The 25,926-nt window shown below is 25.3% G+C and overlaps 1 protein-coding gene across 1 annotated transcript in view; it reads right to left on the bottom strand.

The window, feature by feature from the left end:
- LOC117173413 (farnesol dehydrogenase-like) overlaps nucleotides 1–10,173 on the bottom strand; it is a 22,665-nt gene extending 12,492 nt beyond the window's left edge. The window contains exons 1-2 of the mRNA XM_033361965.1: nucleotides 9,990–10,173; nucleotides 5,503–5,730 (exon numbers count right to left, since the gene is read on the bottom strand). Of these exons, the coding sequence (XP_033217856.1) occupies nucleotides 5,503–5,730; nucleotides 9,990–10,062 (301 nt within the window). The 5' untranslated portion in view covers nucleotides 10,063–10,173. The remainder of the gene's footprint in view (nucleotides 1–5,502; nucleotides 5,731–9,989) is intronic.
- Nucleotides 10,174–25,926: the final 15,753 nt, after the last annotated feature.

The following is a 25,926-nucleotide window of genomic DNA, read 5'->3' on the forward strand; positions in this document are numbered from 1 at the left end:
CTCCAAGGAGATTATGTTGAAAAATAAAAAAAAATTTACCCAAAAAAAATTGTTTTTATACTTCATTCTAAGGACTTATTGAACTACCCTCGTAATTAAGTATAGATTTAGGTTTTTTTAAATAAAATTAAGAAAATTAAGTGTTTCAGTCAAAGAATTCATTAATTATAGAAAATTTCTTGAACTACAAATGGTTAACATTTTGGCAATCACCCATATACTTACATAATTCTTTTTTATTATGTGAATAATAAAAAATAAATATATGAAAGCATAAAACAAAGTTATAAGCTTTAAAAAATGCTTAAAAATACAATTAGTACATTTGTTTGATAATTAAAAAAAATGTTATGCGTTTTTAAAGCAAAATATTTAAGAAAAAAGAAGCAAACAAATATTTTTCATCCGATCACGGAATTCTTGTTTCTTCTGATTTCGAAGTATTTTATATTTGAAAGAAAAATAAAGTATCGAGCACTTTTTTAAATAGGTAATCTTTAATCTAGCGATAAATTTTTTCTAAATATTTTATATTATTTTGTAGGAATTGTTATTTTAAATTAAAAACTGAGTTAAAAAGTATTATACAATAATTAACAAAATCGAAAAATGTGCGTTTTACGAAGGTTTTTAAATGTCAGAAAATATTTATTTGTCACTGAGGTTATTAAAGCGTTTTTCAGCTCAAAAGTTCTTTATTTTTTATATACTTTAGATAGTTTTTAAGGGGATTAAATTTTTAAAGAAAAAAGTATTGACCCCTTTGTAAAATAAGTGAAGTTAAATTATTTGTATCATATTTTTAATTGTTGTTTTTAAGCGTTTTAAATATTTGAAAACAACAAGTATTAAATACCCTGTTAAATAAGTGAAACTTAATTCGCTTTTTCACATATTTTAAATTATTGTTTAAGAAATGCTATTTTGCATTAAAAATTGAGTAAGAGAGTATTATATACAATAAAAGAGTTGGATAAATTGAAAACTGCCCATTTTATGGAGAATTTTGGTTTGTTGTTCATTATTTTAAGATATTTCATAATATTTTTAAATATATTAAGAAAAAAAAAGTATCGAGCTTTTATTGAAATAAGTAAAATTCAATTCTAAAATTTTTCTCAATAAAAAATGGTATATTAAAGTTGAGTTCAACAACTTTTAATTTGAGGTTGATTGAGACTCACCATACGACTTGGTAATACCCTGCCTTGAAATTCTTACCCGAGATTTTTTCACCGAGATCCAAGTGCTTCTTCGATAGCGAAGTCGGTAGAGCGCGCGGTTGGGACACACTAGTTTGGGTAGTTTTAGGTAGGGTTCAATCCTCGGCGAGTGTGCGATTTTTCAAAGCGTCTAGGCGTACGATTATTTGTCTAAGTAAAACAGGTCTGCGCGAATTAAAAATTAAACATTAAAAAATGAAGATTATATAACAAACACTGATAATTGGTTTTTATCACAATACTGCCACCACAATCGAAGAGGTTTGTCATATTGTTATCGTTACTCATATTCGATAAGATTACTTGAGTTATTCTTAAAAGTAGCAAACAGAAAAAACATAAGCTGCTCAGATCTCACAGAAAAATATAATGAAGTATCGCCGCAGGAGGGACAGGTTGTCACCGTATAAGATGAAAGTCAAGGGCCGCCATTTTGTTCCTTTCTTGAATTTAAATATGCTTTAAAACTGTGATCACATCTAGCAGAAAGGTATTACTATGTAATGATTTAGAAGAACGAGACGACGAAATATAATTTTCCTATTGCAACCTGAAAAAAGGACAAGTTTTTCTAGAAAAGAAAACAATTTTTTGTTGGAATAAATAAAAAAAAAGAAAGATGCCTGATATGATTTAGTATCTAAAATGATATAATATTTAATATAGGGTTATATGCAATATGATGTAAAATGTAATATTTAATATGATATAATATGTTATATAATGTTATGTGTAATATGATGCAGTATGTAATATGACGCAATATGTAAAATGATGTAATATGTAATATAATGTAAAATCTAAGATTTGATGTGATATAATATATTATATGATGTAATTTGTAATATGATGCAAAATGTAAAATGATGTTATATGTAATATGATGTAATATGTAATATGATGTAATATGTAAAATTTAATATAATTTAATATGTAATATAAAAATTTAAGTAATTTAAATGATATTAAAATCAAATTTAAAATCCTATTTAACGTCCAATAATCAAGTTAATGTGCAGAATTCCTAAAAATAAAATCAAGAATCTAACGACCAAATTTAGACAAACACCGTAAAATATTCCTACTGCAACCTGAAAAAAGTAAAAATTTTGATTGAATATAATTATATATTTTTTTTACTTAATAAAAAAGAAAAAAGAGACGTAATATGATTTAATAGCTAAAATGATGTAATATGATGTAATATGTAAAATGATGTGATATAAAATATTATGTAAAATGTAATGTGTAATATGATATAATATGCTATATGATGTAATGTATAATATGATGCAGTATGTAATATAATGATATATGTAATATTTAATAAAATATAATATGTGATATGAAAATTAAAAAAATATAAATGAGATTAAAATAAAATTTAAATCCCTACTCAACGTCCAATAATCAGGGTAATGTGCAGAATTCCTGAAAATAAAAGCAAGAATCTAACTACCAAATTTAGACAACTACCATATAATGCTCCTATTACAACCTAAAAAAAGCAAAATTTTTCCGAAAACGAGAGGAATTCTTTTATGTTTTTACTAAATAGAAAAGAGGAAAGAAAATCGAGATGTAATATGATGTAATATGTAATATGTTATATGATACAATGCGTAATATGATGTTGCATGTAAAATAATTTTATATTTAATACCATTTAATACGTAAAATAAAGTATCAAGTCATATGATGTAATTAGTAATATGCAATATGATATATGCAATACGAGGAATTATGCAAAATGATGTAATATTTAATATGATATAATACGTTGTATTAAATAAGAATCAAATCGAATTTAAAATCTTAATCAATGTCCAATAATCCAGTTAATGTGCAGAATTTCTAAAAACACAACCAAGAATCTAGCGACCAAATTTAGATACCACCAACAAATGATTCTATTGCAACCTGAAAAAAGCAAAAAATTTGCCTAAAAAAGAAAAGAATTATATATTTTCTTATTAAATAGAAAAGAGGAAAATAAAAAAAGATGTAATGTTATGTCATGTTGTAATATGATTTAATATGTAAATTGATCTAATGAGTAAAATGATGTAATATGTAATGTGATGTAATAGTTAAAATTATGTAATATGTATTATGCAATATGATGTTATATGCAATAGGATAAATCATGCAGAATGATGTAATACGTCATATTTAATATGATTTACTATGTTAAGAGATGTGATGTGTAATATGAGGCAGTATATAATATGATGTAATACGTGATAGTAACGTTTGTTTTATAGTATTTGTTTATGTGAATGTATATAATAGTAAAGTATTTTGTTTATTATGTAATTTTTACATAGGCTCTGCACTAGGCAGACTCCCCACACAGAAACGTCACGTAATACTTGAGCGCTGCCTAATATGTAATAAGCAATTTGCTATATGATTTAATATGTGATATGATGTAATATGTAACCTAAAATATGATTTAATATTTAATATTATATAATATAGGATGTAATATATAATATGACGTACTATAGATTATATATTATGCAATATCATGTAATATGTATTATGACGTAATATGTCATATAATGTAATGAGTATTATGATGTAATATGTAATATGATATAATGTGTATTATGACGCAATATGTCACATGATGTAAAATGTATTATGATATAATATGTAATATGATGTAATATGACAAATTTCATTTGACAACCTTACACTTTAGAGGTTTTCCATATTTTTCAAAAAAAATACCACATAAATATATACAGTGTTCTGTGCGACCTCAAGTTAAAATTCAGACTCTCTTGTAGCCGTGCGGTCCTTCAGACTGCACCATGTTTTGGACATGTGGGTCCCTTCTCCCACTGGTATACAAGATTATTAATAATAGAAATTATTAAAATTAAATTCATTTCTTAATTATACCAAAATACTTTTTAATAAAAATATTAGGAAAAAATAAGGTAAAAGAAAAAACTTGTTTACAAAGCAATTAAAATTTAAATGAGAGATTCTGGTGCTTGAACAATGTCTCTTTAAAATTCAGGCTCTCTTGTGGCCGTGCGGTCCCTCAGACCGCACCATGTTTTAAGAACGTGTATCCCTTCTCCCACTAGCATACAAGATTATTAATAATAGAAATTAATAAAATTAAATTCATTTCTTAATTATACCAAAATACTTCTTAATAAAAATATTAGGCGGAAAATAAGGTCAAAGAAAAAAATGGTTTACAAAGCAATTAAAATTTAAATGAAAGATTCTGGTGCTTGAATAATTTCTCTTTAAAATCAGATTCTCTTGTAGCCGTGCGGTCCCTCAGACCGCACCACGTTTTTGACACGTGTGTCCCTTCTCCCACTGGTATACAAGATTATTAATAATAGAAACGAATCAAATTAAATTCATTTCTTAATTATACCAAAATACTTGTTTATATTTATATTTATATTTGGAAAAAACTAAGGCAAAAGAAAAAACTTGTTTACAAAGCCATTAAATTTAAAATGAGAGATTCTGGTGCTTGAACAATGTCTCTTTAAAATTCAGGCTCTCTTGTGGCCGTGCGGTCCCTCAGACCGCACCATGTTTTAAGAACGTGTATCCCTTCTCCCACTAGCATACAAGATTATTAATAATAGAAATTAATAAAATTAAATTCATTTCTTACTTATACCAAAATACTTCTTAATAAAAATATTGGGCGGAAAATAAGGTCAAAGAAAAAAATGGTTTACAAAGCAATTAAAATTTAAATGAAAGATTCTGGTGCTTGAAGAATGTCTCTTTAAAATTCAGACTCTCTTGTAGCCGTGCGGTCCCTCAGACCGCACCATTATTTGGACACGTGGGTCCCTTCTGCCACTGGTATAAAATATCATTAATGATAGAAATTAATAAAATTTAAATTTGAATGAAAGATTCTGGTGCTTGGACAATATCTCTTTAAAATTCAGACCCTCGTGTGGCCGTGCGGTCTTTAGACCGCACTATGAATTTGATATGTGGGTTTCTTCTCTCACTGGTATAAATGATTATTATTAATACAAACTGATAAAATTAATCTATTTTTTAACTTATTCAACTATATTTGTATACGTTAGATAAAAAGCTTCCATAATTATTTAATTATATATAAATATATACAGCTATCTGCGTGATCTCAGGCTAATTTTCTGTAGTAAGAAAATAACTAAGGGCATTGAAAAAAATTGTTTACAAAGCAATTAAAATTGAAATGAGAGATTCTGGTGCTTGAATGAAGTCTCGTTAAAATTCAGACTCGTCAATTTACCAATAATAGGTTCGTTGAGAATAACTCCAGCATTGTTAACGAGGATATCGACGCCCCCAAGTTCCTTTTCGATCCATCGAAAAGCCCTCAGGATTTCGTCCTCTTTTGTTACGTCTGTTTGAATTGAATAAAATTTGCCTTTCTCATTTTTTAATCTGGTTTTGATCTCTTCAAGTTTATCCACTTTTCTCGCAAGTCCCACTACATTTACTCCTGCCTTCACGAGACCTGAAAAAAATAAATTAGGTCCCTAAACAGCCTTTTTATTTCTTTATTATTCATTTACCCTTTGTTATAATAATTTTTATGTAATTTTTTTTATTTTTAATGTACTTTATTATTGTTGAGGCAATTTTTAAGAATAATCGATGGATGATTGTATTGAACTTTAATTAAAATATGTTTTAATAATAGAGGAGAGTGGTCCTAAGTCGGCACAGTAAGAGTTAGTGTCTAAAATAGAGAATAAACAGGGTGTTATGGCGCTTTAATGTCTTTGGTCAGATACCGTGAGCTTTTATCGAAAAAGTCGACTTTTGGTATTTTTCAAATTGGTGTCCTAAGCCGGCATCCCCCTGGTCCTGAGTCGGCACATAATTTTTTCAGCTCAAGTACCAAAAAGGGTAAGGTTTGTAAGTTTTAGGAGGAAATGGACAAATTTAAACCATTTACAATGAAAAAACGTGTCGAATCTTGTCAATGTGAAAACACAAAAAATACAAGAACACCTGCCAATTATAAGCAACATGCAAACAAAACCAAACCTAAAAAAACAGCAAAACGAGACGAGTGACATGGAGTTGAAACACAACAAAATAAAGCAACAGAAATAACAACAAAAGCAACAAAAGAAGGTGCCGATTCAGGACCACCTGTTTGGTGCTCATTTAGGACCACTGCGAATTTTTACAAATTTTCTGTTATTACGCACACGAAAGAAATAAGAATGGAAAAATCGAGAAAAAAAGCCTGTCATAAGAAAAAATGTTTAAGCCGACACGCGCACCATCTCTGACAAACACGAGTGTCCCGGCTTAACCAACAGTGCCGACTTAGGACCACTCTTCTCTAATAAAAAGGATTTCACAAAATATTAAGGAAAATTCGAGTCAGATTAAAAAAATAATCAGGACTTTTAGAAGTTTGTAAGCTATTAAATTTTTAAAATAAATTTTCGAAAATGTCTTGATGTCTTACATGTTCTTTTTTCAGAGTTTTGTAAATCTTTTAAAATGGTTTTGAATCTTTTCAAAGCTTCTCTTATAATTAATTTTTCAAAAAGAAAAATAATTTTAAGTTTTCTTAGAAATCTTAAATTTATTGATCTCTTGTAATCTTTCAAAAATCTACAGATTGTAGTAAATTATTTTAATTCTTTAAGTTTAAACTTTTTTTTAATTTTGTTCGAAGCTTTTAGTATGTATTAAATTTACTGGAATTGTTTACAAGTTTTATAATCTGTCAAAAGTGCATTTTTCTTAAAAATCTTTTACATTCTTTTTCGACATTTAAAAAAATCATATTAAATTTTCTGAAAACTTATTGAAAATTCTCTAAAAATATATTTTAATTAAATAAAAATAATTTGAAATTTCCCAGGAATTTTAAATGTAATATTAAAAAAAAAATGAAAAGCTTTTAAATTTTCGGTTCGAAATTATTAAGAAATCTACAGTTTGTTTAAAGCTGTTTGCAAATTTGTCAAGTCTTAAAGTATTTTTGAAATGTCAAATTTTCTTCTGTATTTTGTAATCAGGTCAAATTAAAAAATATGTCTAATATCTTCTATGTTAATTTTAAAATTTTTAGGAAATCATTCGAAATTATTTGAAATCTTTTTTAATTTTCTCCTAAATTAAATTTTTTAAAAAGAAGAAAATTATAAATTTTTCTAAGAATATTAAGAAAAAATTTAAAACGTAATAAAAATCTTTTTAAATAATTCCTTTACAATATATTTTTTTGAATATACATTTTTAATTTTAAATAATTTTATTATTTTTGAGAATAGTTTTTAAAATGTCACCCCTTCTAAATAACTTTTTTAAAAGAAATTATTAGAATTTCTCCTAAGATTTAAAAAAAGTTTTGCATGCACTTATAAACCTTCTAAATAACTTTTCAAATTATTCGAATTTTTCCTTAATTAACAAAATTCTGCATAATTAAAAAATTTGTTTTCGAATCTTCCGTACTCTTTTTTTGGCATTTTGAAAATCTTTGGAAATTTTATAAAATATTTTCAAATATTCTCTTAAAATTAATTTTTTAAACTAAAAACTCAGTTTAAATTTTTGCAGCAATCTTAAAAAAAAGTTATTGATGGTCTTAAAGCCTTTCCGAATTCTTAAAAAGCTTCTTACCCTTTTGTTCGAAATCTTTCAAAATCTACAGTTTTAAAAAAATGTTCTGTAATCTTTTCTACTTGAAAAAAAAAATTATTTTTGAATGTTTTTAAAACTTCTGATTTTCCTCACATTTTGCAGTACTGCAAAATTGAGAAATTTTGCATTTTAATCTTATTTTCCTCTCTTATAAATAATTTCTAATAATAACAAAAAATTCTTTACATATTTTAATGAATTCTTTAACTACAATGTTTTTAAAGAAATGTATTGTTTCACGACATTGAAAAATCGTTTTGATTAAATATATACAGATATACAATTTTTTATAGAATAATTAAAGAATTATTTACCTAAATTGTTTTTAATCAATTTATATTTTTACTAGTGTAATTTAAAAAAAAAATCACTTTCACAGAAATAATTTCGAATGATAACTAAAAACTCAGTAAATTAAAATTTTTTAAAATTAGTTAATTAAAAAATGTCAAGAACAATTTAAAAAAATGAAGTTTTTATTTTTTATTTTTTATACAAAACAAATTTATGACCAACGTTTTTTATGAAATGTGCGTAGCTATAAATAAAATAATAAAAAAATGTAACGGTCTACGATATTATTCTTAATTTCGTATTTTCACTATAGTGTGATTTTCAGAGGAAAAAAAATTTACATTAACAGATATAATTTCCAATAATAACAGAAAATTAATTAAATTAAATTTATAAAGAATTAAATAAATAAAACCGTTTAAAAAAATGACATTCATACAAAAAAAGTGTTTTAGATATATTTTTTCATACAAAAATATTGTTAAATTACGTATGGGAAGATTTATAATAATAATTTATAAAATGAAGAACTTAAATTTTGAATTAGAGAATTTTGTAAAATTTTACAATTACATCCCTGCAAGCTCCTCCTGTCAATAATTAAAAAATGACAAATTTACTGTTTTTGCATTGTTTATTTTTTATTTATAAAAAATGTTGTTAAATGTAGTTTCATAACATTGTATTATTATGAGTTACAAAAGCCAAAAATTGATACATTAATCACTAAAAATAAAATCATTATTAATTCTTGATAATAACAGAATTTTTAAACAAATTGTTGATGTACATATACAGTGCATAAGAAAACTGATTAAAGAGTAGACTAATTGATTGAATAATTGTTTAAAAAAATTTATATAAATAAAATGTAAATAAATTTAAAAAATAATGTTAGTATATTTTCTATTTATTTACAAATATATTTTTTTAATTTCGGAAAAAATATTACTAAAATATATAATACTAAATAATTTATCAGTCAATCATTAAATCAATTACTAAATTATTCAATTGGTTCCTTCATTGATTTCATAATTGAGTAATTAATTTGTTTACATATTCTCTAATCTCTTTTTGTTGACAGATAACTTATCAGAGACTTTACGTTTTTCTAAAATATATATTATTGTATATTTTCGTGTAATTTTTTGGATGAAAAAATTAAACAATTTATGAATTTTTTTTCCGTTTCGTCACAGAATTATTAATAAATAATACAATATTTTATGAGTGATAATAAAATTAATAATATTTATAATAAAATATTTTAATAAATAATAAAAGAAGTGGAGCAATGCTTGAATCTGCTCACGTTGAAATTGTAGACGGCGTCGCGCGCTTGATTTAAAAATGGATATTTCCCCAAATTTTAACGTCTTATCGGAATTTGTTTTAAATCTAAAGTTCCCTCAATCACCAAGGTATTCGGCTTATACTCTCTAAATTTCATACAATTTCAATAATATTTGACAATTATGACGATTTAGGTTTAGAATAATAGAATTTGGGGAAAACTCTTTTTCGCTTTTTCAATTTTATCATTAAAAACATTTATTGTACAGAAAAAATTCAAAGAGAAAAAAGTTATGCCTCATCATTCTATATAAGAAAATTTTATTTTTTATTTTATTTGTTTAACTTTGAATTTTGGATATCGCGAGACGCTTGGACAGTTCTTCTCATTTCCGAGCGCTCGTGTCCACGCCCGCAATTGAATAATTGTTGTTAGTAGTGTTAAGAATTGAAGTAAATTTTAATGCCGCAATTAATGATTTTTTTTTGTAATTATAAAATTTTTTATTTCACCTTCTGAAATAATGGCACCAATTCCAGTACTGGCACCGGTAACAACAGCCACTTTATTAAACCAACGTTCCATTCTTATTCCGTTTAACTCGACGCACTGCACTGGTGGCAAAACTGATTGTGGCTCGTAGGCCGGTGACTTGGGACTCGCAGACGGAAATAAATTCACATGTATCTTACACAGACGCTCCTTTCTCCCACTTTTGAATCCGCCGATCCTGATACGTTTCTAAAGAGCTGATCATTTTTATTTACTGATTTAGTTTTTATTGGTAACTATTTTTTGCAAGGAATCTGTAATATCATAGAAGATGGTAACAATCGGTTAGTGGAGATCTCTTTTACCGACCGTGAACATGGAAAATCAACACTATCGATCTAAGTTAACTCATCAAAGAACAGAAATTCTCAACGTTTTTTCAGATTAGATGGAGCTATAAATTAATTTTTAAATTAAAATGTAAGAAATTTGGATTAGAATAAAATCAAATTTAAAATCTTATTAAACGTCTAATAATCAAGTTAATGTATATATTTCCTGGAAATAAAACCAATAACCCAGCGACTAAATTTGGATAACGACCATAAAATGTTCGTATTGTAATTTGAAAAAGACCCCCTTCAAAAAATATTTAAAAAAAATTAATTACCCCCCCAAAAAAAATTGGACGAAAATAAAAGAGAAGCAAGAAAAATGAGAAGAGAACAAACAAAATTCCCTTGGCCTTGGCGGAACGAAGGAACCGACTGGAGCCTCTACAAAGTACCCGTAAAGACCCCATTGGGTCCCCATTCGGTTCCTTTTAAAAAACTCGGAAAAATAACAAAATCAACTTTTAAATTGTTGAAATTCAGATTCTACGTTGAAATTCCCTATAGAAGGTGACGTAATAATCGCAATAGTCTTTTTTTGCAACGGTAAATAGTTAAAAAAATAAAAGACGTATAACCCCTGTTGACTGCTACACTTCAAACGCATCGCCTGTAAGTAGCAGTCAACAGGCGTTATGCGTCTTATATTTTTTTTAACTTTTTACCGTTACAGAAAAAACTATTGCGATTATTCCGTGGCCTTCTATAGAGAATTTTAGCGTAGAATCCGAATTTCAATAATTTAAAAGTTGATTTTGCTGTTTTTTCGAGTTTTTTAAAAAGGAACCGAATGGGGACCCAATGGGGTCTTTACGGGTACTTCGTAGATGCTCCATTCGGTTCCTTCGGTCCGCCACACTATGTAGCGGAATCGAGAATGGCTGCGCAAAATGAAAAACATGTTTTAAAATTGGGAGATATCAGATGTATAGAGGTTTTCGAGGTCGCTGAATTCAAATCCAAAGTCAAAATTTCAAAAAAACAAAATGGCGGATGAGTTATAGTCAAAAAATTGGTTTAATTTTTGCAATTATAAATCAATTTAGTTGATAGAAGATATGTAAGGGTTTTAAAGGTTGCTGCATTTAAATCCAAAGCCAAAATTTCAAAAAACAAAATGGCGGATGACCCTAGTAACACCGCATTTTCCCTCAATATTTCTACCATATTTCCTGCAATATCTGCAATATTACAGGAAATATGGTAGAAATATTGGCGGAGTGTCTCTATGTCCTTTTTCTGAAATATAAAGTTGATAAGTTTTTAAGTTTTTACCAAAAAGTATCCGCTAGATCTACGGATACTTGATGGTAAGAGAACTCGACCGGTAATCGAAAGATCGGAGTTCGATTCTCAGCGGAGCGAAAAGAGAAGATCTTTTTCAGAAAAATATTTTTTGTTGTTGCAAATATTGCTAAAGAAAACTTTTTTATTTTTTTCTATTTCAAATTATAAATAATCTATAAAAGTTGTGGATACCCTCAAATTTGATATATCCCATGGGAAAATTTGTCACTCACCAGAGTGTGCGATCTGTTCGTGTCCATGTTCTGCAAAAATTTAAATTTAATAAATCAAAGGTAGCTTCTTTTAATACAAATTAATAATAAAAATGTATTATTCATTTGTCAAAGTGTCAGTCATTTAATTTGAAAAGAACAGATTTAATGATACAAAGTACTTTCTTTCAAAAATGCTCTATTTTTTATAGCGAAAAATAAAAAAACAAAAATGTTTAAAAATTAAAAAATCAACTATTTTGATAAAGAATCGTCTTTTTTATTGAATTCAGCTATTTATTATAAAAATTTTATTCTCTTTGGTTGAAAATTTGTCCTTTTGTATTGAATTCAACGGCTTTTAATTTAAAATATTTTTTGGTGGAAATATCTACTATTACCTTTTTTGTTATTTTTTAAAATTCATCTCTTTAGTTTAAAATAAACTACATATTTTGGCAAAAATTAATTTTTTTTTAGTAAAAAATTGATGAAATGAAAATTGAACTTGCCGCTGTTGGTTAAAAATTCGCCTCTTTTAGTTTAAAAATCAACCATTTGGATGTAAAGTCATATATTCTATTGAAAATTCGTTTCTTTTGGTTGAAAAGTAATCTTTATGCTGTCCGAAATTTTATTGTTTTTTGTAGAAAGTTATTCTATTTCTTTGCAAATTCATTTTTTTAAAATTTAACTACTTTGTTAAAAATAATTTGTTGTTGCTAAAAATTATTATTCCAGTTGAGATTTCATTAGTCTTGGGTCAAAATTTAATTATGATTTCTACTTTATCTGCAGTAGCAGATTTGTCAGATTATCGCAGTTTACTCTGATTAAAACATAATTTATTATTCAATTTTTATTACGTTAAATGATAAAAAAAAACCTTTCGCCATTTTCTTGGTCTGTTCCAGAAACAGAAACATAGAAACAATAATTATTTATTATTTATATAACCATTAATCATACAGAAACAACCATTTTATCAGTAAAGAAATATAATTTTACTCGGAACTAGGAATTTTTTCACATAGAACGGGATTTAAAAAAATTATTATTTGGATTTAGAAAAAAAAAGTTGAAAAAATCCCTATTCCAAGTCAGAATTTGTCACAATTTCAAAGTTTCCTCTTCCAAATTAAAAAAAAAAAAGAAGAAAATACTTCAAGTAGTTTTTAGAGATTTTCTGAATTCTAATATAAAATTTTCTTACTTTTCTGGATGCGAATTTATCTTTTTTGTTAAAAATTTAACTACCTGCGGTTAAAAGTTGAACTCTTTTGAAAAAAATTAATTTGTTTGTTTGAATATTCATTATTTTAATTGAAAATCGATCTATTTTTTAAAATGTAATTACTTTGTTAAACATTATTTTTTATTTCAAAATTTAATTATTTCAGTACAAAATTTAATTATTTTGCTGAAAATACGTTCTCAAGATATGATCTTTTCCTTTGAAGGTTAATCTCCTTGTTTAAAAATTCTTCTTTACGGTTGAAATTCAAGTATTCCAGTTAAATATTTTTCATTTTTGTTGAAATATTATCTTTTATGTTAAAAAAAATTACTTGGTTGAAAGTCAAACTCTTTTGTTAAAGATTAATTAATTGTAGTTGAAGATTTACCATTTTAACTAAATATTTATTTACTTGATTGAATAAAGAGATATATGGATAAAAAGGAAGTTCTTGCCGAAAAGTTAAGTATTTTCTTAAAATTTGGTTTCTTTTTTTGTGGAAAATTATTATTTTTTTAAAACTAAAAATCTACTTATTAGTGCAGCTGAATATTTCTTAATTTTAGTCAAAAATTTATCTCTTTGGTTGAACATTCATTTTTTGACTAAAAATTTAATTAGTCAATTTTTTGTTGAAAAAATATCTTTTTTAGTTGAAGGTACGCTTTTTATTAAACACTGCTTTTATTTAATTTGAAACCTTATTATTTCAGTTTTGGTTGACAATTTTTCTTGTTTAGTAAAAATTATTTATGGTTGTTGAAAATTCAACTATTGATGAATTCAAATAATAAATGGTTTAAGATTCATAATTTTTGTCAAAAATCCATCAGTTTAGTTAAAAATTAATTTTTTCAACTAAAAATTAACTATTTCATTTTATATTGAAAATTCTTATTTTTTTGTTTAGTTAAAAATTCAAATTTTTGAACTTCTTCAATTGGAAGGATGTTTAAAATGAACGTCATCAATTAAAATAAATGTTTGTGTTTGCCGGCAAATATAAATTTTTTACTTCAAGTTGACCGGAAAAATTAAAAAACTTGACCGGGAAAACCCGAGAAATGACCGGGAGTTTAAAATTGTCTACCGAATCGCACCCTGATTAAAAAATTCGCTTTTTTGGTGAAAAGTTTATTAAAGAGAAAATTTAACTGTTCCATTTATGGTTAAAAATTTATTTTTATTAGTTGAAAAAAAAATTCTATCATTTGGTATAAAAAAGATCGAATTTTATGAAAAATTTAAGGTAATAATAAGAATTAATGGAATAAAGTTTTCTAGCACTTTGATATACAAAATGTAACGTGTAGTTTTTTCAAGATTTCGAAAATAAATAAGCTTTTCAAGAATTTTTAAAGGTTTCGAGATAATAAAAAAAAATTCCTAAAATTCATGTGAAAATTTAAACTGATTTTTTAATTTAAAAAATATATTTTATGAAAAAATTGACAAAGATTTCGAAACGGTGTTAAAACTTTTAAAAAGATTCAAACTTAATTTGAAGTTAAAAATATTTCAAAAAAGCTTTAAAATGTATATATTTTTGAATATATGGAAATATAATTTTGGAAAGTTTCACGATAATAATGAAATTCTCTTGAAATTCACTTGAAAATTTAAGCTGATTTTTTATTTTAAAAAATTAATTTTAGGAGATTGATTACAAAAATTTGAAAAGATTTTTTCAAATTTCCAAGATTGTCATAACAGCATCTGGAATATTTGAAGACAAGTTTCTTAATTAATAAAAATTGAAAAATAAAAGTGTAAATTTTTCAAGGTTTCGAAAAAAATTCAACTGTTTTTTAAGAAGTTTGAAAGGCTTCAGGAAAATACAAAACTTTTCTTGAGATTCCTGGGAAAAATTTAAACGATTTTTTATTTTGAAAATCAATTTTTAAAAAAAATTTTAAAAGGTATCAAAAATCTTAAAAGAAGTCTACAAATGCTGAAAATGTATACACGATTTAAGGCAATTCTTCTAAATTTTGGAATATTAATTTTATTTTAGGGTTAGTTCGATCGATGTTTATTTTTCAAACTATTAAAACCCTAAATATTTTTAAACGGATTCAAAATTTTTCTCAAATTTGTCAAAATCCTAAAAAATAATTTTTCAAAAATTGTTCGAAATGTCTAAAATTATATATTTTTTTTATTTTCTAAAGAATTTGAGGAAAAGTATATATTTATATAATCTCAAAAACAAATGAAGCGGTAAAATTATAATAAAAATTCTTATTCGAAATTTTTATTTTGTATTCAAAATTATTAATCCTATAAAATAATTAAATTTTGGGTTAGATATTTCTTCTTTTATGAGTGAAAAATCTTTTTTAGTTAAAAATTAACATATTATGTTAAAGATTCGTCTTTTTTGGTTATAAATGCACCTGGTTGAGAATTAATCCTTTTTATTAAAAATTCCATATTTAGATTGAGAATGTATCTCTTTCGTTGAGAATTTAACTATTTCCTTAAAAATATGTCTTTTTTGTAGAAAATAAATTTTTTTGGTAAAAAATTCACCTACTCAGTTGAAAATTCATATTTATGTGATAAAAATTGAACTATTTTGCAGCAAATTCGGCTCATTTAGAAAAAATTCAATCTTTTTTGTTTAAAATTTTAATAATCTTGAAAACGGAAGTGCATATACCCAGAACTAGGTTTTATAGTAAAATATTATTTAACAAAATATGAGGTGAAGAAACGGAAAAGATGTTAAATCTTTAATAAGTCTAAACATAAAACTTAAATTATTTTAAGAAATCTAAAAATAATTTTATAAATTTCTATAGATAAATCCTCACCAATAACATTCGCATATTTTCATTTATTCAAGCATTATAATAAATGAAAATTCCTTAACAGCAGTTTATAATTGACTTTTGATCTTCGTAATTTGTCGTTGGTGAGGATCGAACTTTGGAACTTTATCAAATTATTTTTAGGTTTCTTAAAAGCCTTGCAATTTTATTTTTAGTCCGATTGAAGAATTAGTATTATTTCAAAACTTCATGTTTGTTAACTTTTTTATTTTTTAATGTAATTATTAAAACAAAATTTATCATTATATTAAGATCGAAAATTAAAAAAAAAGTTCAAAGTGTGTGTCTATAATTTTTAATAATTTTTAGTTTTTTTTCAGTTAAAATATAAGATTTGGATGGACACAATGTTATGTATTGTACGCGCGTTGACTTTTGTATTAATTTTCATTATGGAGCCAATTTTCGCATAACTATTTATTTCTTCAAAATTTTTAAGCGCTTACATTTTTTCTAAAATTAAATTCAGAAAGAATGTAAACGTTCAAATGTTCACTTTATTGATTTTTGAAATTTTAACTTCAGTTTAAGAAATTTTTATTTATCAATAATATTTTAAACTAACTCCAGAACATTGAGGTATTAACAAAATAAGTTAATAACTCATTAATCAGTTTACAACATCAAAAGCAATAAAAATAATTTTTACTCTATGTATATATTTTTTTGAAGTCTATTTTTGAAAATATTATGTATTAATAACCACTGCAATTATTTTAATTTGTAATTTCGCCAATATTCAATTACGTAAGCTAAAAATAAATAATTAGTTTATCTTACTTAATGAGGAAAAATTAAAATTCAATCTTTATGTAATTTTATATCTCATAATAATTAATCAGCAAATAATAAATTAATTAGTTCACAACACAAAAAGCTTTAAAAAATGATTAGCATAAAAACAGTCAAATAAATTTTTACTTTACATTTTTTTTTAACTTAAAATTTCATTTATGAAAATTGGAATGATTAATAGCCTTTCATGTCAATTAAACAAAAATAAAAACATATGTACATATAATTTTGTAAATTCAATTCAGATACTTATTTCACAACATGACAAACATTTAAAAAAAATTATATAATTTTTTTTATTTTAATTTAATATTTATAGTCGCATCAACTATCGGGGTCATAGGCGAATGTACTATAGGGTTAAGTTAATATTGTAAAACAAATTAATCAGACGAAAAAAAAATCAATCAACAATTGTTTTCATTAGAACATTGACAAAAAAATTATTGGATATTTTCCTGAATATTTGAATTAATAATAATATTTTAAACTATTTTCATAAAAAATTAAAATATATATACATATAATTTTGAAACCAGAGTACAGAAACTCATTTCACAATATCAATACAAATTTACTTAAAGTATATAATTGGAACAGATGTATCTTAAAAATAAAAGAAATTTAAGTTTTAACCGAATCAGTTAATAATTAATTAACTAATTCACAACATAACAAAATTAAACAATCATTTTCATTGAAACATTCAAATAAATTTTTAATTGACATTTTTTAACTTGAAATTTCATTTCTAAAAATTTTATTGATTAATAACCGTTCATACTAATTTTCTCCAAAATTTAAACATACGGACATATAATTTTTTTAATTCAATTCAGATACGCATTTCACAACATCACAAAAATTATATAATTTTTGTTTATTTTAATTGAATGTTTGAATGCATTAATTGCATTACACATTTATTTTTTTATTCGGATATTTTTTTCTAAAATATTATTCAAACTAACTATGAAATCGCAATTTATTGTGTCATTTCCTATATTTCAAACTTTGGGAGCGATATGTCATTTTTTGGACATGATGAAGCCAACAAAAAAAATTTCATAACCGAGGAACTGTTTGGTCACGTGGTCACCGTAGAACATGCTCTTAAATATCAAATGTAAAAAAAAGAAAATCTTCGAACAAAATGTGTGACAACGTGCCTCGGTCTACTTTATTTATTATTATAGCAGTTAGTTCAATAAATTAAATTTATTATAGTGCATTCTGCATTTGTGGTCAACAGCCGTAGATATGCAACTTTTTTGGATATCTCCACTAATTTTATATCCACTTGCTAAGAAACCAAAAATCGGGTTATTTATTTTGGGCTTACTAATCGCTGCTTCGATTGTAATACTTGCAGCAGTGATTGCCAAAAATAATTATCCATTTTCCTATCAAACGAATCTTAGGAAAGTCAATTTTTTATGAGTGTTTTTGTAGATCTTCGTTTATAAAAAAGCTTTATTCAATTCTCTGGTATCACACAATAATTTCAGCTCCAATAAATTTTCTATTAACAATGGTAACCTAAATAAAACAGGAGTACAAAATGGTTTTGGGAGTGTACTGGGATTCTAATAGGTATACTTTATGTTTTTGGGGTCGCTGAACACGAATCCATTTACAGCATTGAGCCAGAACGTCAGGATTTTCAGCAAAATTCAAAAAATGGTTAAAAACCTGGAATATCTGCATAAATTTCGTTTTCAAACCTACAAACCCCAAATTAACAAGCCTTAAACCCTCAAACCAACAAGCCTAGAACCCACAAACCCTAAACCTCAAACCCACCAACCTAAATTCCACAAACAGAAATACCAAACATCTTATAATACCAATTGAGAAATTGGTATAATTTTATGTAGTGGGTTTGGGGTTTGTTAATTTGGGGTTTGTGGGTTTGGATTTCGTGGGTTTGAAATTGTTAGTTTGGAGTTTGTACGTTTGTGGATATAGAACTTGTGGGATTGGGATTGTTGGTTTGGGGTTTGTACGTTTGAGGTTATGGAGCTTGTGGGTTTAGGGTTTGCGGATTTGGAGTTTGCAGGTTTAGGGTTTGCGGGTTTGGTGCATGTAAGTTTGTGGGTTTGGCTTTCGTGGGTTTTAGATAGTTGGTTTAGGGTTTTTACATTGTGGATATGGAGTTTGTGGGTTTGGGGTTTAGATTTTGTGAGTTTTTAGGTTTGGGGTTTGTACATTTGTGGATGTTGAACTTGTGGGTCTGGGATTCATTAGTTTAGGCTTTGAGAATTTGTGGGTTTGCTGTTCATGGGTTTGGGGTTTGTTGCTTTAGGGTTTGCAAGTTTGTTGTTTTGGTGTTTGTGGGTTTGGGGTTTGTGGTTTTGGCTTTTGTGGGATTTTGATTGTTGGTTTAGGATTTGTACATTTGTGGATATGGAGTTTGTGGGTTTGGGGTTTATGTGCTTAGGGTTTGTGGGTTTAGGGTTTGTCGATTTAAGGTTTAGGTTTTATGGATTCGTAGGTTTGGGGTTTGTGGGTTTAAGTTTTAGGTTTTATGGGTTTGTAGGTTTGGGATTTGTACATTTGTGGATGTTGAGCTTGTGGGTTTGGGGTTCGTTATTTTGGGCTTTGTGATTTTGTGGGTTTGGGTTTTATGAGTTTGGGATTTGTTGCTTTGGGGTTTGTACGTTTAGGGATATTAAGTTTGTCAGTTTGGGGTTTGTACGCTTGTGGATATGGATCTTGTGAGTTAGGGGTTTTTGCGTTTGGGGTTTGTGAGTTTGAGGTTTGTAGGTTCGTGGATATAGAGGTTGTGTATTTGGAGATTGTGGGTTTGGAGCTTGTAGATTTGGGGTTTTTGGGTTTCGAGCTTTTTGGTTTGGGGTTTGTGGGTTTGTTAATATGGAGCTAGTGGGTTTAGGGTTTGTGGGTTTGAACTTCTTAATTTGGAGTTTGTAGGTTTGGGGACGAAATTTATGAAGAAATTCCAGGTTTTTAACATTTTTTTGCATCCTGTATATTAATTTAATTCTCTTGAAATATATAAATCTTCTACTCACCATAACCTAAAAAAAACTAGTTTGGAATAAATAGTTAATTTGGGAGAGACAATTCTTAAATACCTTCTAAACCGATTCGAATTATTCCTAAAATTCTGAAAAATATTCAAAAATCAAAAGAATTTACATCTTCCAGGTCTTCTTTAGGCATTTTTAGTAATATTTTGAAATCTTTACAAATTTGAAAAAATGTTATTTAAAAATTAACTGAAAGAAAAATATAAAAAATTGGGCCACGAATCTTAAGAAATGTTTCTTTGTTTCTCGAAAACTTTAAAAATTACAAAAAAACTTCGAAATTTTGTTTTGAAATCTTAAAATTAATTTTTTGAATAAATATAATTTTAAGTTTTTCAAGGAATTTTCAACAAATTTTTTTATTATCTTGAAACCTTTCAAAATCCTGATGAAGCTTTCAAATTTTATTTAAAAACGTTCTAAAATTTACACTTTCTTTTAAAAAAATGTCCCTTTTAAAATTAGAATTAAGGTTTCAAATTTTTCAAAACTTTCTAATAATATCTTCTAAACTGTTTTAAATTTTTCTTAGAATTTTTAAAAATCCTCCCAGATGAAAAAAATGGCTCTTAAATCTTTCTGATTAATTTCTGGACAAATGTTCAAATCTTTTGAAATGCTTAAAAAATGTGTCCTTTAAAATTAATTTTAAAAAATTTAAAAATAATTTTAAATTTGATCAGGAATCTTAAAAAATTAGTTTATTCTCTCAAAATCATTTAAAACTCTCAAAATACTTTTAAATTTATTGTTTGAAATCCTTAAAAATCTAGATCTTGCTGAACATTTTTAAAGAATATTTTCAGGTATAAAATTATTTTTGACTCTTTCTAAAACTTTTAAATATTTTATTAAACTTATTTGAATTTTGACTAAACTTTTTTTTTAATTTTTTCGAATTCTTCAAAAGTTCGATATTTGTTCAAAGAATTTTGTAAAATTAAGTATTCTCTTAAAATTATTAAAAAATCACTGTTAATTTGATTTCAATTTTTTGCAATACTTTTAAATGTTAAATTATTATTATTTTAAATCTATTTGAAACTTTTCAATATCTTTCAAACTTACTAAAAAATATATTCTTAAATTTCATATTCTGTGAAATTAAAAAAATTTTGCTTCAAAAACTTCTACATTTTCTTTCGAAGTTTTACAAAATCATTTAAAATGTTTTAAAATGTAATAAAAATTATAAATTGTAAAATATTTTTGCTGAAATTATGTAGTTCGAGTCAGACTTGCTTTTAATTTATGATTTTGCATATTTTTCAAAAAAAAAAATATATCTATAAAACATTCGTCACAATTATTTAGCCAATAGAAAAATAAATTTGTTTAAAATTAAAAAACAGAACTTTTAATTTTCTTTCTGGTCGCTAATCATTCTATAAATTTGAGGATTATTACTCCTTTCTGCTATGGGTGTCTGCTATATTTAATTTATTACTTTTCAGTAGTATTTCGGACGCCAGAAAAACTGAGTAAGGTAAATTTCGAATTTCTAAAAATAATTTTGTTTGTGGACTGAGAAAAAATGTCATTAATATAAAAATAAGGGATCATCCATAAACTGTTTCCAATTTATTGGGGGGGGGGGGTCTCACAAAACGTAGGGTTGGTAACAGAAAGGGGGGGGGGTCCCAGTGAAAGTAATGCTACACGTATATTAAAACTTTCAGAATTTAGGGAAATTTTGATTTTTTCAAAAAGTACATGTGGTAACGTTCTTAGTACGTTTCCAGATGATAAAGTTTTTTGTTTAGAAAATTAATCTTTTGGTTAAAAATTTTATCATTTTTATTTGAAACTTCAACTTCTTGTTCATAACTCCATAATTTTATTGAAAATTCTTCTTTATTGTAGTCACTTTATCCTTTTATTTAAAAATTCATCTCTTTTGGTTGAGACTTCAATTTTGTGATTCAGAACTCTTGAATTTGGTTAAAAATTCGTCTTTTTTGGTAGCAAATTAATCTTTTTGTTTAAAAATCCATCTTTTTTAGTTAAACTTTCAACTTTTTTTGGTTGAAAATTCTTTAATTATATTGAAAATTCGTCGTTTTTTATAGTAAATTAAACTTTTTGTTTAAAAATTCATTTTTTAGCCGAAACTTCAACTTTTTGGTGGAGAATTATAGAATTTTGTTAAAAATTCGTGTTGTTATAAGTTCTTAAAAATTAAGACAAAAATGTTCTTTCTTTCTAAAAATACAACATTTTGGTTGAGAATTTTTGAAATGGATTGAAAATTCGTATTTTTCGGTAGGAAATTAATCTTCTTGTTTGAAAATGTATCTGTTTGTTAAAAAACTTAACTAGGTTTTAAAGTTAAAAAACGTCAACAAAACTTGTTCTTTCTTTCCTAAAAATTTAACTGTTTGTTTGGGAATTCTTGTATTTTAATGAAAACTTGTCTTTTCTGGTATTAAATTAATGATTTTTGTAATTCAACTTTATTGTCAAGAAATTTAAAAAATAAAAAACATGTCCTTCCTTTTAAAAAATTCAACTTACTGGTTGAGAATTCTTGAATTTGATTGAAAATTCGCATTTTTCAGCAGAAAATTAAACTTTTTTTTTATAAAAAAGCATGTGTTTGTTCAAAAATTTAACTAAGTTTTAAAGTTAAAAAAGTCAACAATGTTTGAGAATTCTTAAGTTTGACTGAAAATTCATATTTTCTTATGTAAAGTAATTTTATTTTTAATTTCAGCTTTTTGCTTAAGGTCTCTTAAATTTTATTGAAAATTCATCCTTTTGAATATTAAATTAATCTTTTTGTTTTAAAACTCCTTTCTCTTAGTTCGAAGTTCAATTTTTTTATGGAGAATTCTTGAATTTCGTTATAAATTCGTTTTTTCGGTAGAAAATTAATATTTACAGTCAAAACTTAATCTTTTTGGTCAAAAAATTTAAAAACTAGGTTTTAAAATTGAACTAATTTTAAAAAAATTTATAGAAAAGATTTTTTTCTTGAAATTAAACTATCTGGTTGAGAATTCTTCAATTTCATTGAAAATTCATTTTTTTCGGTAGAAAATTATTCTTTCGGTTTGAAAATTCATCTTTATAGTTAAAAATGCAAAAACTATAGGTTTCAAAGGTGAAATTCTTTTTTAAAAAGAAAAAAATTGTCCTTCCTTTCTTAAAAACTCAACTTTTTGGTTCAGAATTATTGAACTCGATTGAATATTCGTCTTTTTTTATAGTAAATTAATCTTTTTGTTTAAAATTTCATTTTCTTTATTTATAACTTCATTTTTTGTTTGATAACTGTTAAATTTATCAGCAAATTAGTCTTTTTTGGCACTGAATTAATCACTTCATTTAAAAATTCGTCTTTTTCTTATTAAATTAATCTTTTTGTTGAATAATTCCTATTTTTTGTTTGCAATTCAACTTTTTGGTTGGGAATTCTTCAATTTTATTGAAATTTCGTCCTTTTTGATAGTAAATTAATCTTTTTGTATAAAAATTAATCTTTTTTAGTTGAAAATTAAACTTTCTGATTGAGAAATTTTGAATTTTATAAAAAAGTTGTCATCTTTCATAGTAAACTAGTCTTTGTATTTGAAAATGTATCTTATTGTTAAACAATTTATCTAAATTTGAAAGTTAAACTACTTTCCTAAAAATTAAAAAAATTCTTTCTTTCCTAAAAATTCTACGCTTCGGTTGAGAATATTTGAATTTTATTAAAAATTTATCTTTTCCGTGCGTCAATTATTCTTATTGTTTAAATATGGATTTTTTCAGTTAAAAATTCAACTTATTGGTAAAGAATTCTTGAATTTGATTGAAAATTTGTCTTTTTTGGTAGTGAATTAATCTTTTTTTTTAAATTTCATCTCCTTTATTTTAAACTTCAATTTTTTGTTTGAGATCTCTTCAATTTGTTTAAAAAATCGTCTTTTTTTGATAATAATTTAATCCATCTATTTAAAAATTCTTCTTTTTTAGTTTGAAATTGTACTTTGTGGTTCAAAATTTATCTTTTTTAATTAAATTAATCTTTTTATTTAAAAATTCCTCTCTTTAGTTTGAAAATTCAACTTTTTGCTTTGAGAATTAATCAATTTTTTAAAAATTCGTCCTTTTTTATATTAAAATAATTTTTTTGTTCAAAAATTCATCTATTTGAGTTGAAAATTAAACTTTCTGGTTGAGAACTCTTGAATTTTATTTCAAAAAGGCCTCTTTTTCCGTAGTAAACTAGTCTTCGTGTTTAAAAATGCATCTTTTGTTAAAAATTTAACAAGGTTTTAAAGTTAAACTACTTTCCTAAAAATTAAAAAAATTCGTTCTATCCTGAAAGTTCAACTTTTTTTTTGAGAATTTTTGAATTTTATTGAAAATTCTTTTTTTCGTTCGTCAATTAATCTTCTTGTTTAAAAATGTATCTTTTTCAGTTAAAAATTCAACTTTTTGATAAAGAATTCTTGAATTTTGCTACTTTTTGGTTGACAATTATTGATCTTGATTGAATATTCGTCTTTTTTGGTAGTAAATTAATCTTTTTGTTTAAAATTTCATCTTTTTTATTTGAACTTCAATTTTTTGTTTGAGAACTGTTGAATTTATTAAAAAATTCATCTCTCTTGTTAAAAATTCCTTTTTTCGTTAAATAATTATTTTAATAATTGAAAATCCACCTATTCTATTTTTGGTCGAGAATAGTCATTTTTTAAGTAAAAATTCAGCTTTTTGTTAAAACTGAACTATTTTGTTAAATTTGTTTTTGTGTGGAAAATTAATCTATTTTAGTTCAAGATTCAACTTTTGGTTTGAGACTTTTTGTATTTTTAAGAAACTTGAGTTTTTTTGGTATAAAATTAACTTTTTCCTATCGAAATTTTAAATTATTGATTTGATAATTCAACTGTTTGTATATAGAAATTTAGTCATTTTGTACTAAAAATTACTAATTTAGTAAAAAAATCAATTATTTGGTAGAACAATTTTTTTAAAAAATTATTTAAAACTATTTGTTAAATTATTTAAAATTATTTTATTTTAATTAAAAGTTTAATTAATCCGTTTTTGGTTGAAAATATACCTTTTTTGGTTTAAAAATTTAATACTACCCGGATTAACTTTCACATAAAGTTCAATTAGGCACAGTTCAACATTCTCTCTGAAAATCACTTTTTTATTTTGATTGTGGATTCATTACCGAAGTTTATAATTCACCACAAGGTCACTTAGGCAACGTCTCTTTCTGGGATCGAAGGGGGGGGGGGGGGGGGGGGGGGGGGGGGGATCAAAAATTGCCCAACATTGGTAACGTAGTTTATAGATGATCCCAAAGTTTTTAAATTAAATACTGATTATTTTTAACTTCTAACAGAATACAATTTTCATCGGGTGGTTGATAGCAACAGTTTTCGGTCTAGTCTGCATAATTGGTTAATGCATTTCGGTAGATACTCGTTATGAACTAAATGTAATTTGGGAATCTATTTTCGGTGCCATATCGAGACCAATGTGGTCAATTACAATTGCCTAGATTATTTTTACTGCCATTCGAGGCTATGGAGGTAAGCTTGGTATTATTAGTTTTTATAATTATTGAATTATTAACTGTATTATTATGCTTCAGAAAATTCTGCTACAGTTTAGGAATTTTCAGTTATTGTAACAGAAAATTTCAACTAGTTAAAAATTTTTTTTCGGTTTATTAATTTTAATATAAAAAATGTAGAAGTTAATACAAACGACTTTTATATGTAGCTATGTTATAATAGAATATACACTCATTGTATCAAATGAATAATCAAAGTCCATATTTTATGATTAGAAGTTTTTTTCACATTTGAATCATTGAGTAGATCCTATTCCATAGTTATTACAACAAAAAATATTAATTTGTAGCAAAATATAATTAAACCTTCAACCAAAAAAATTAATTTGCAACTAAAATATAAATGTTTAATATGAGTAAAATAAATAAAATAAATAAAATAAATAAAATAAATAAAATAAATAAAACAAATAAAATAAATAAAACAAATAAAACAAATAAAACAAATAAAACAAATAAAACAAATAAAACAAGTGAAACAAGTGAAACAAGTGAAACAAGTGAAACAAGTGAAACAAGTGAAACAAGTGAAACAAGTGAAACAAGTGAAACAAGTGAAACAAGTGAAA

Source organism: Belonocnema kinseyi, chromosome 5 (genome assembly GCF_010883055.1).
Source record: "Belonocnema kinseyi isolate 2016_QV_RU_SX_M_011 chromosome 5, B_treatae_v1, whole genome shotgun sequence".
NCBI classification, from domain to species: Eukaryota; Metazoa; Arthropoda; class Insecta; order Hymenoptera; family Cynipidae; genus Belonocnema; species Belonocnema kinseyi.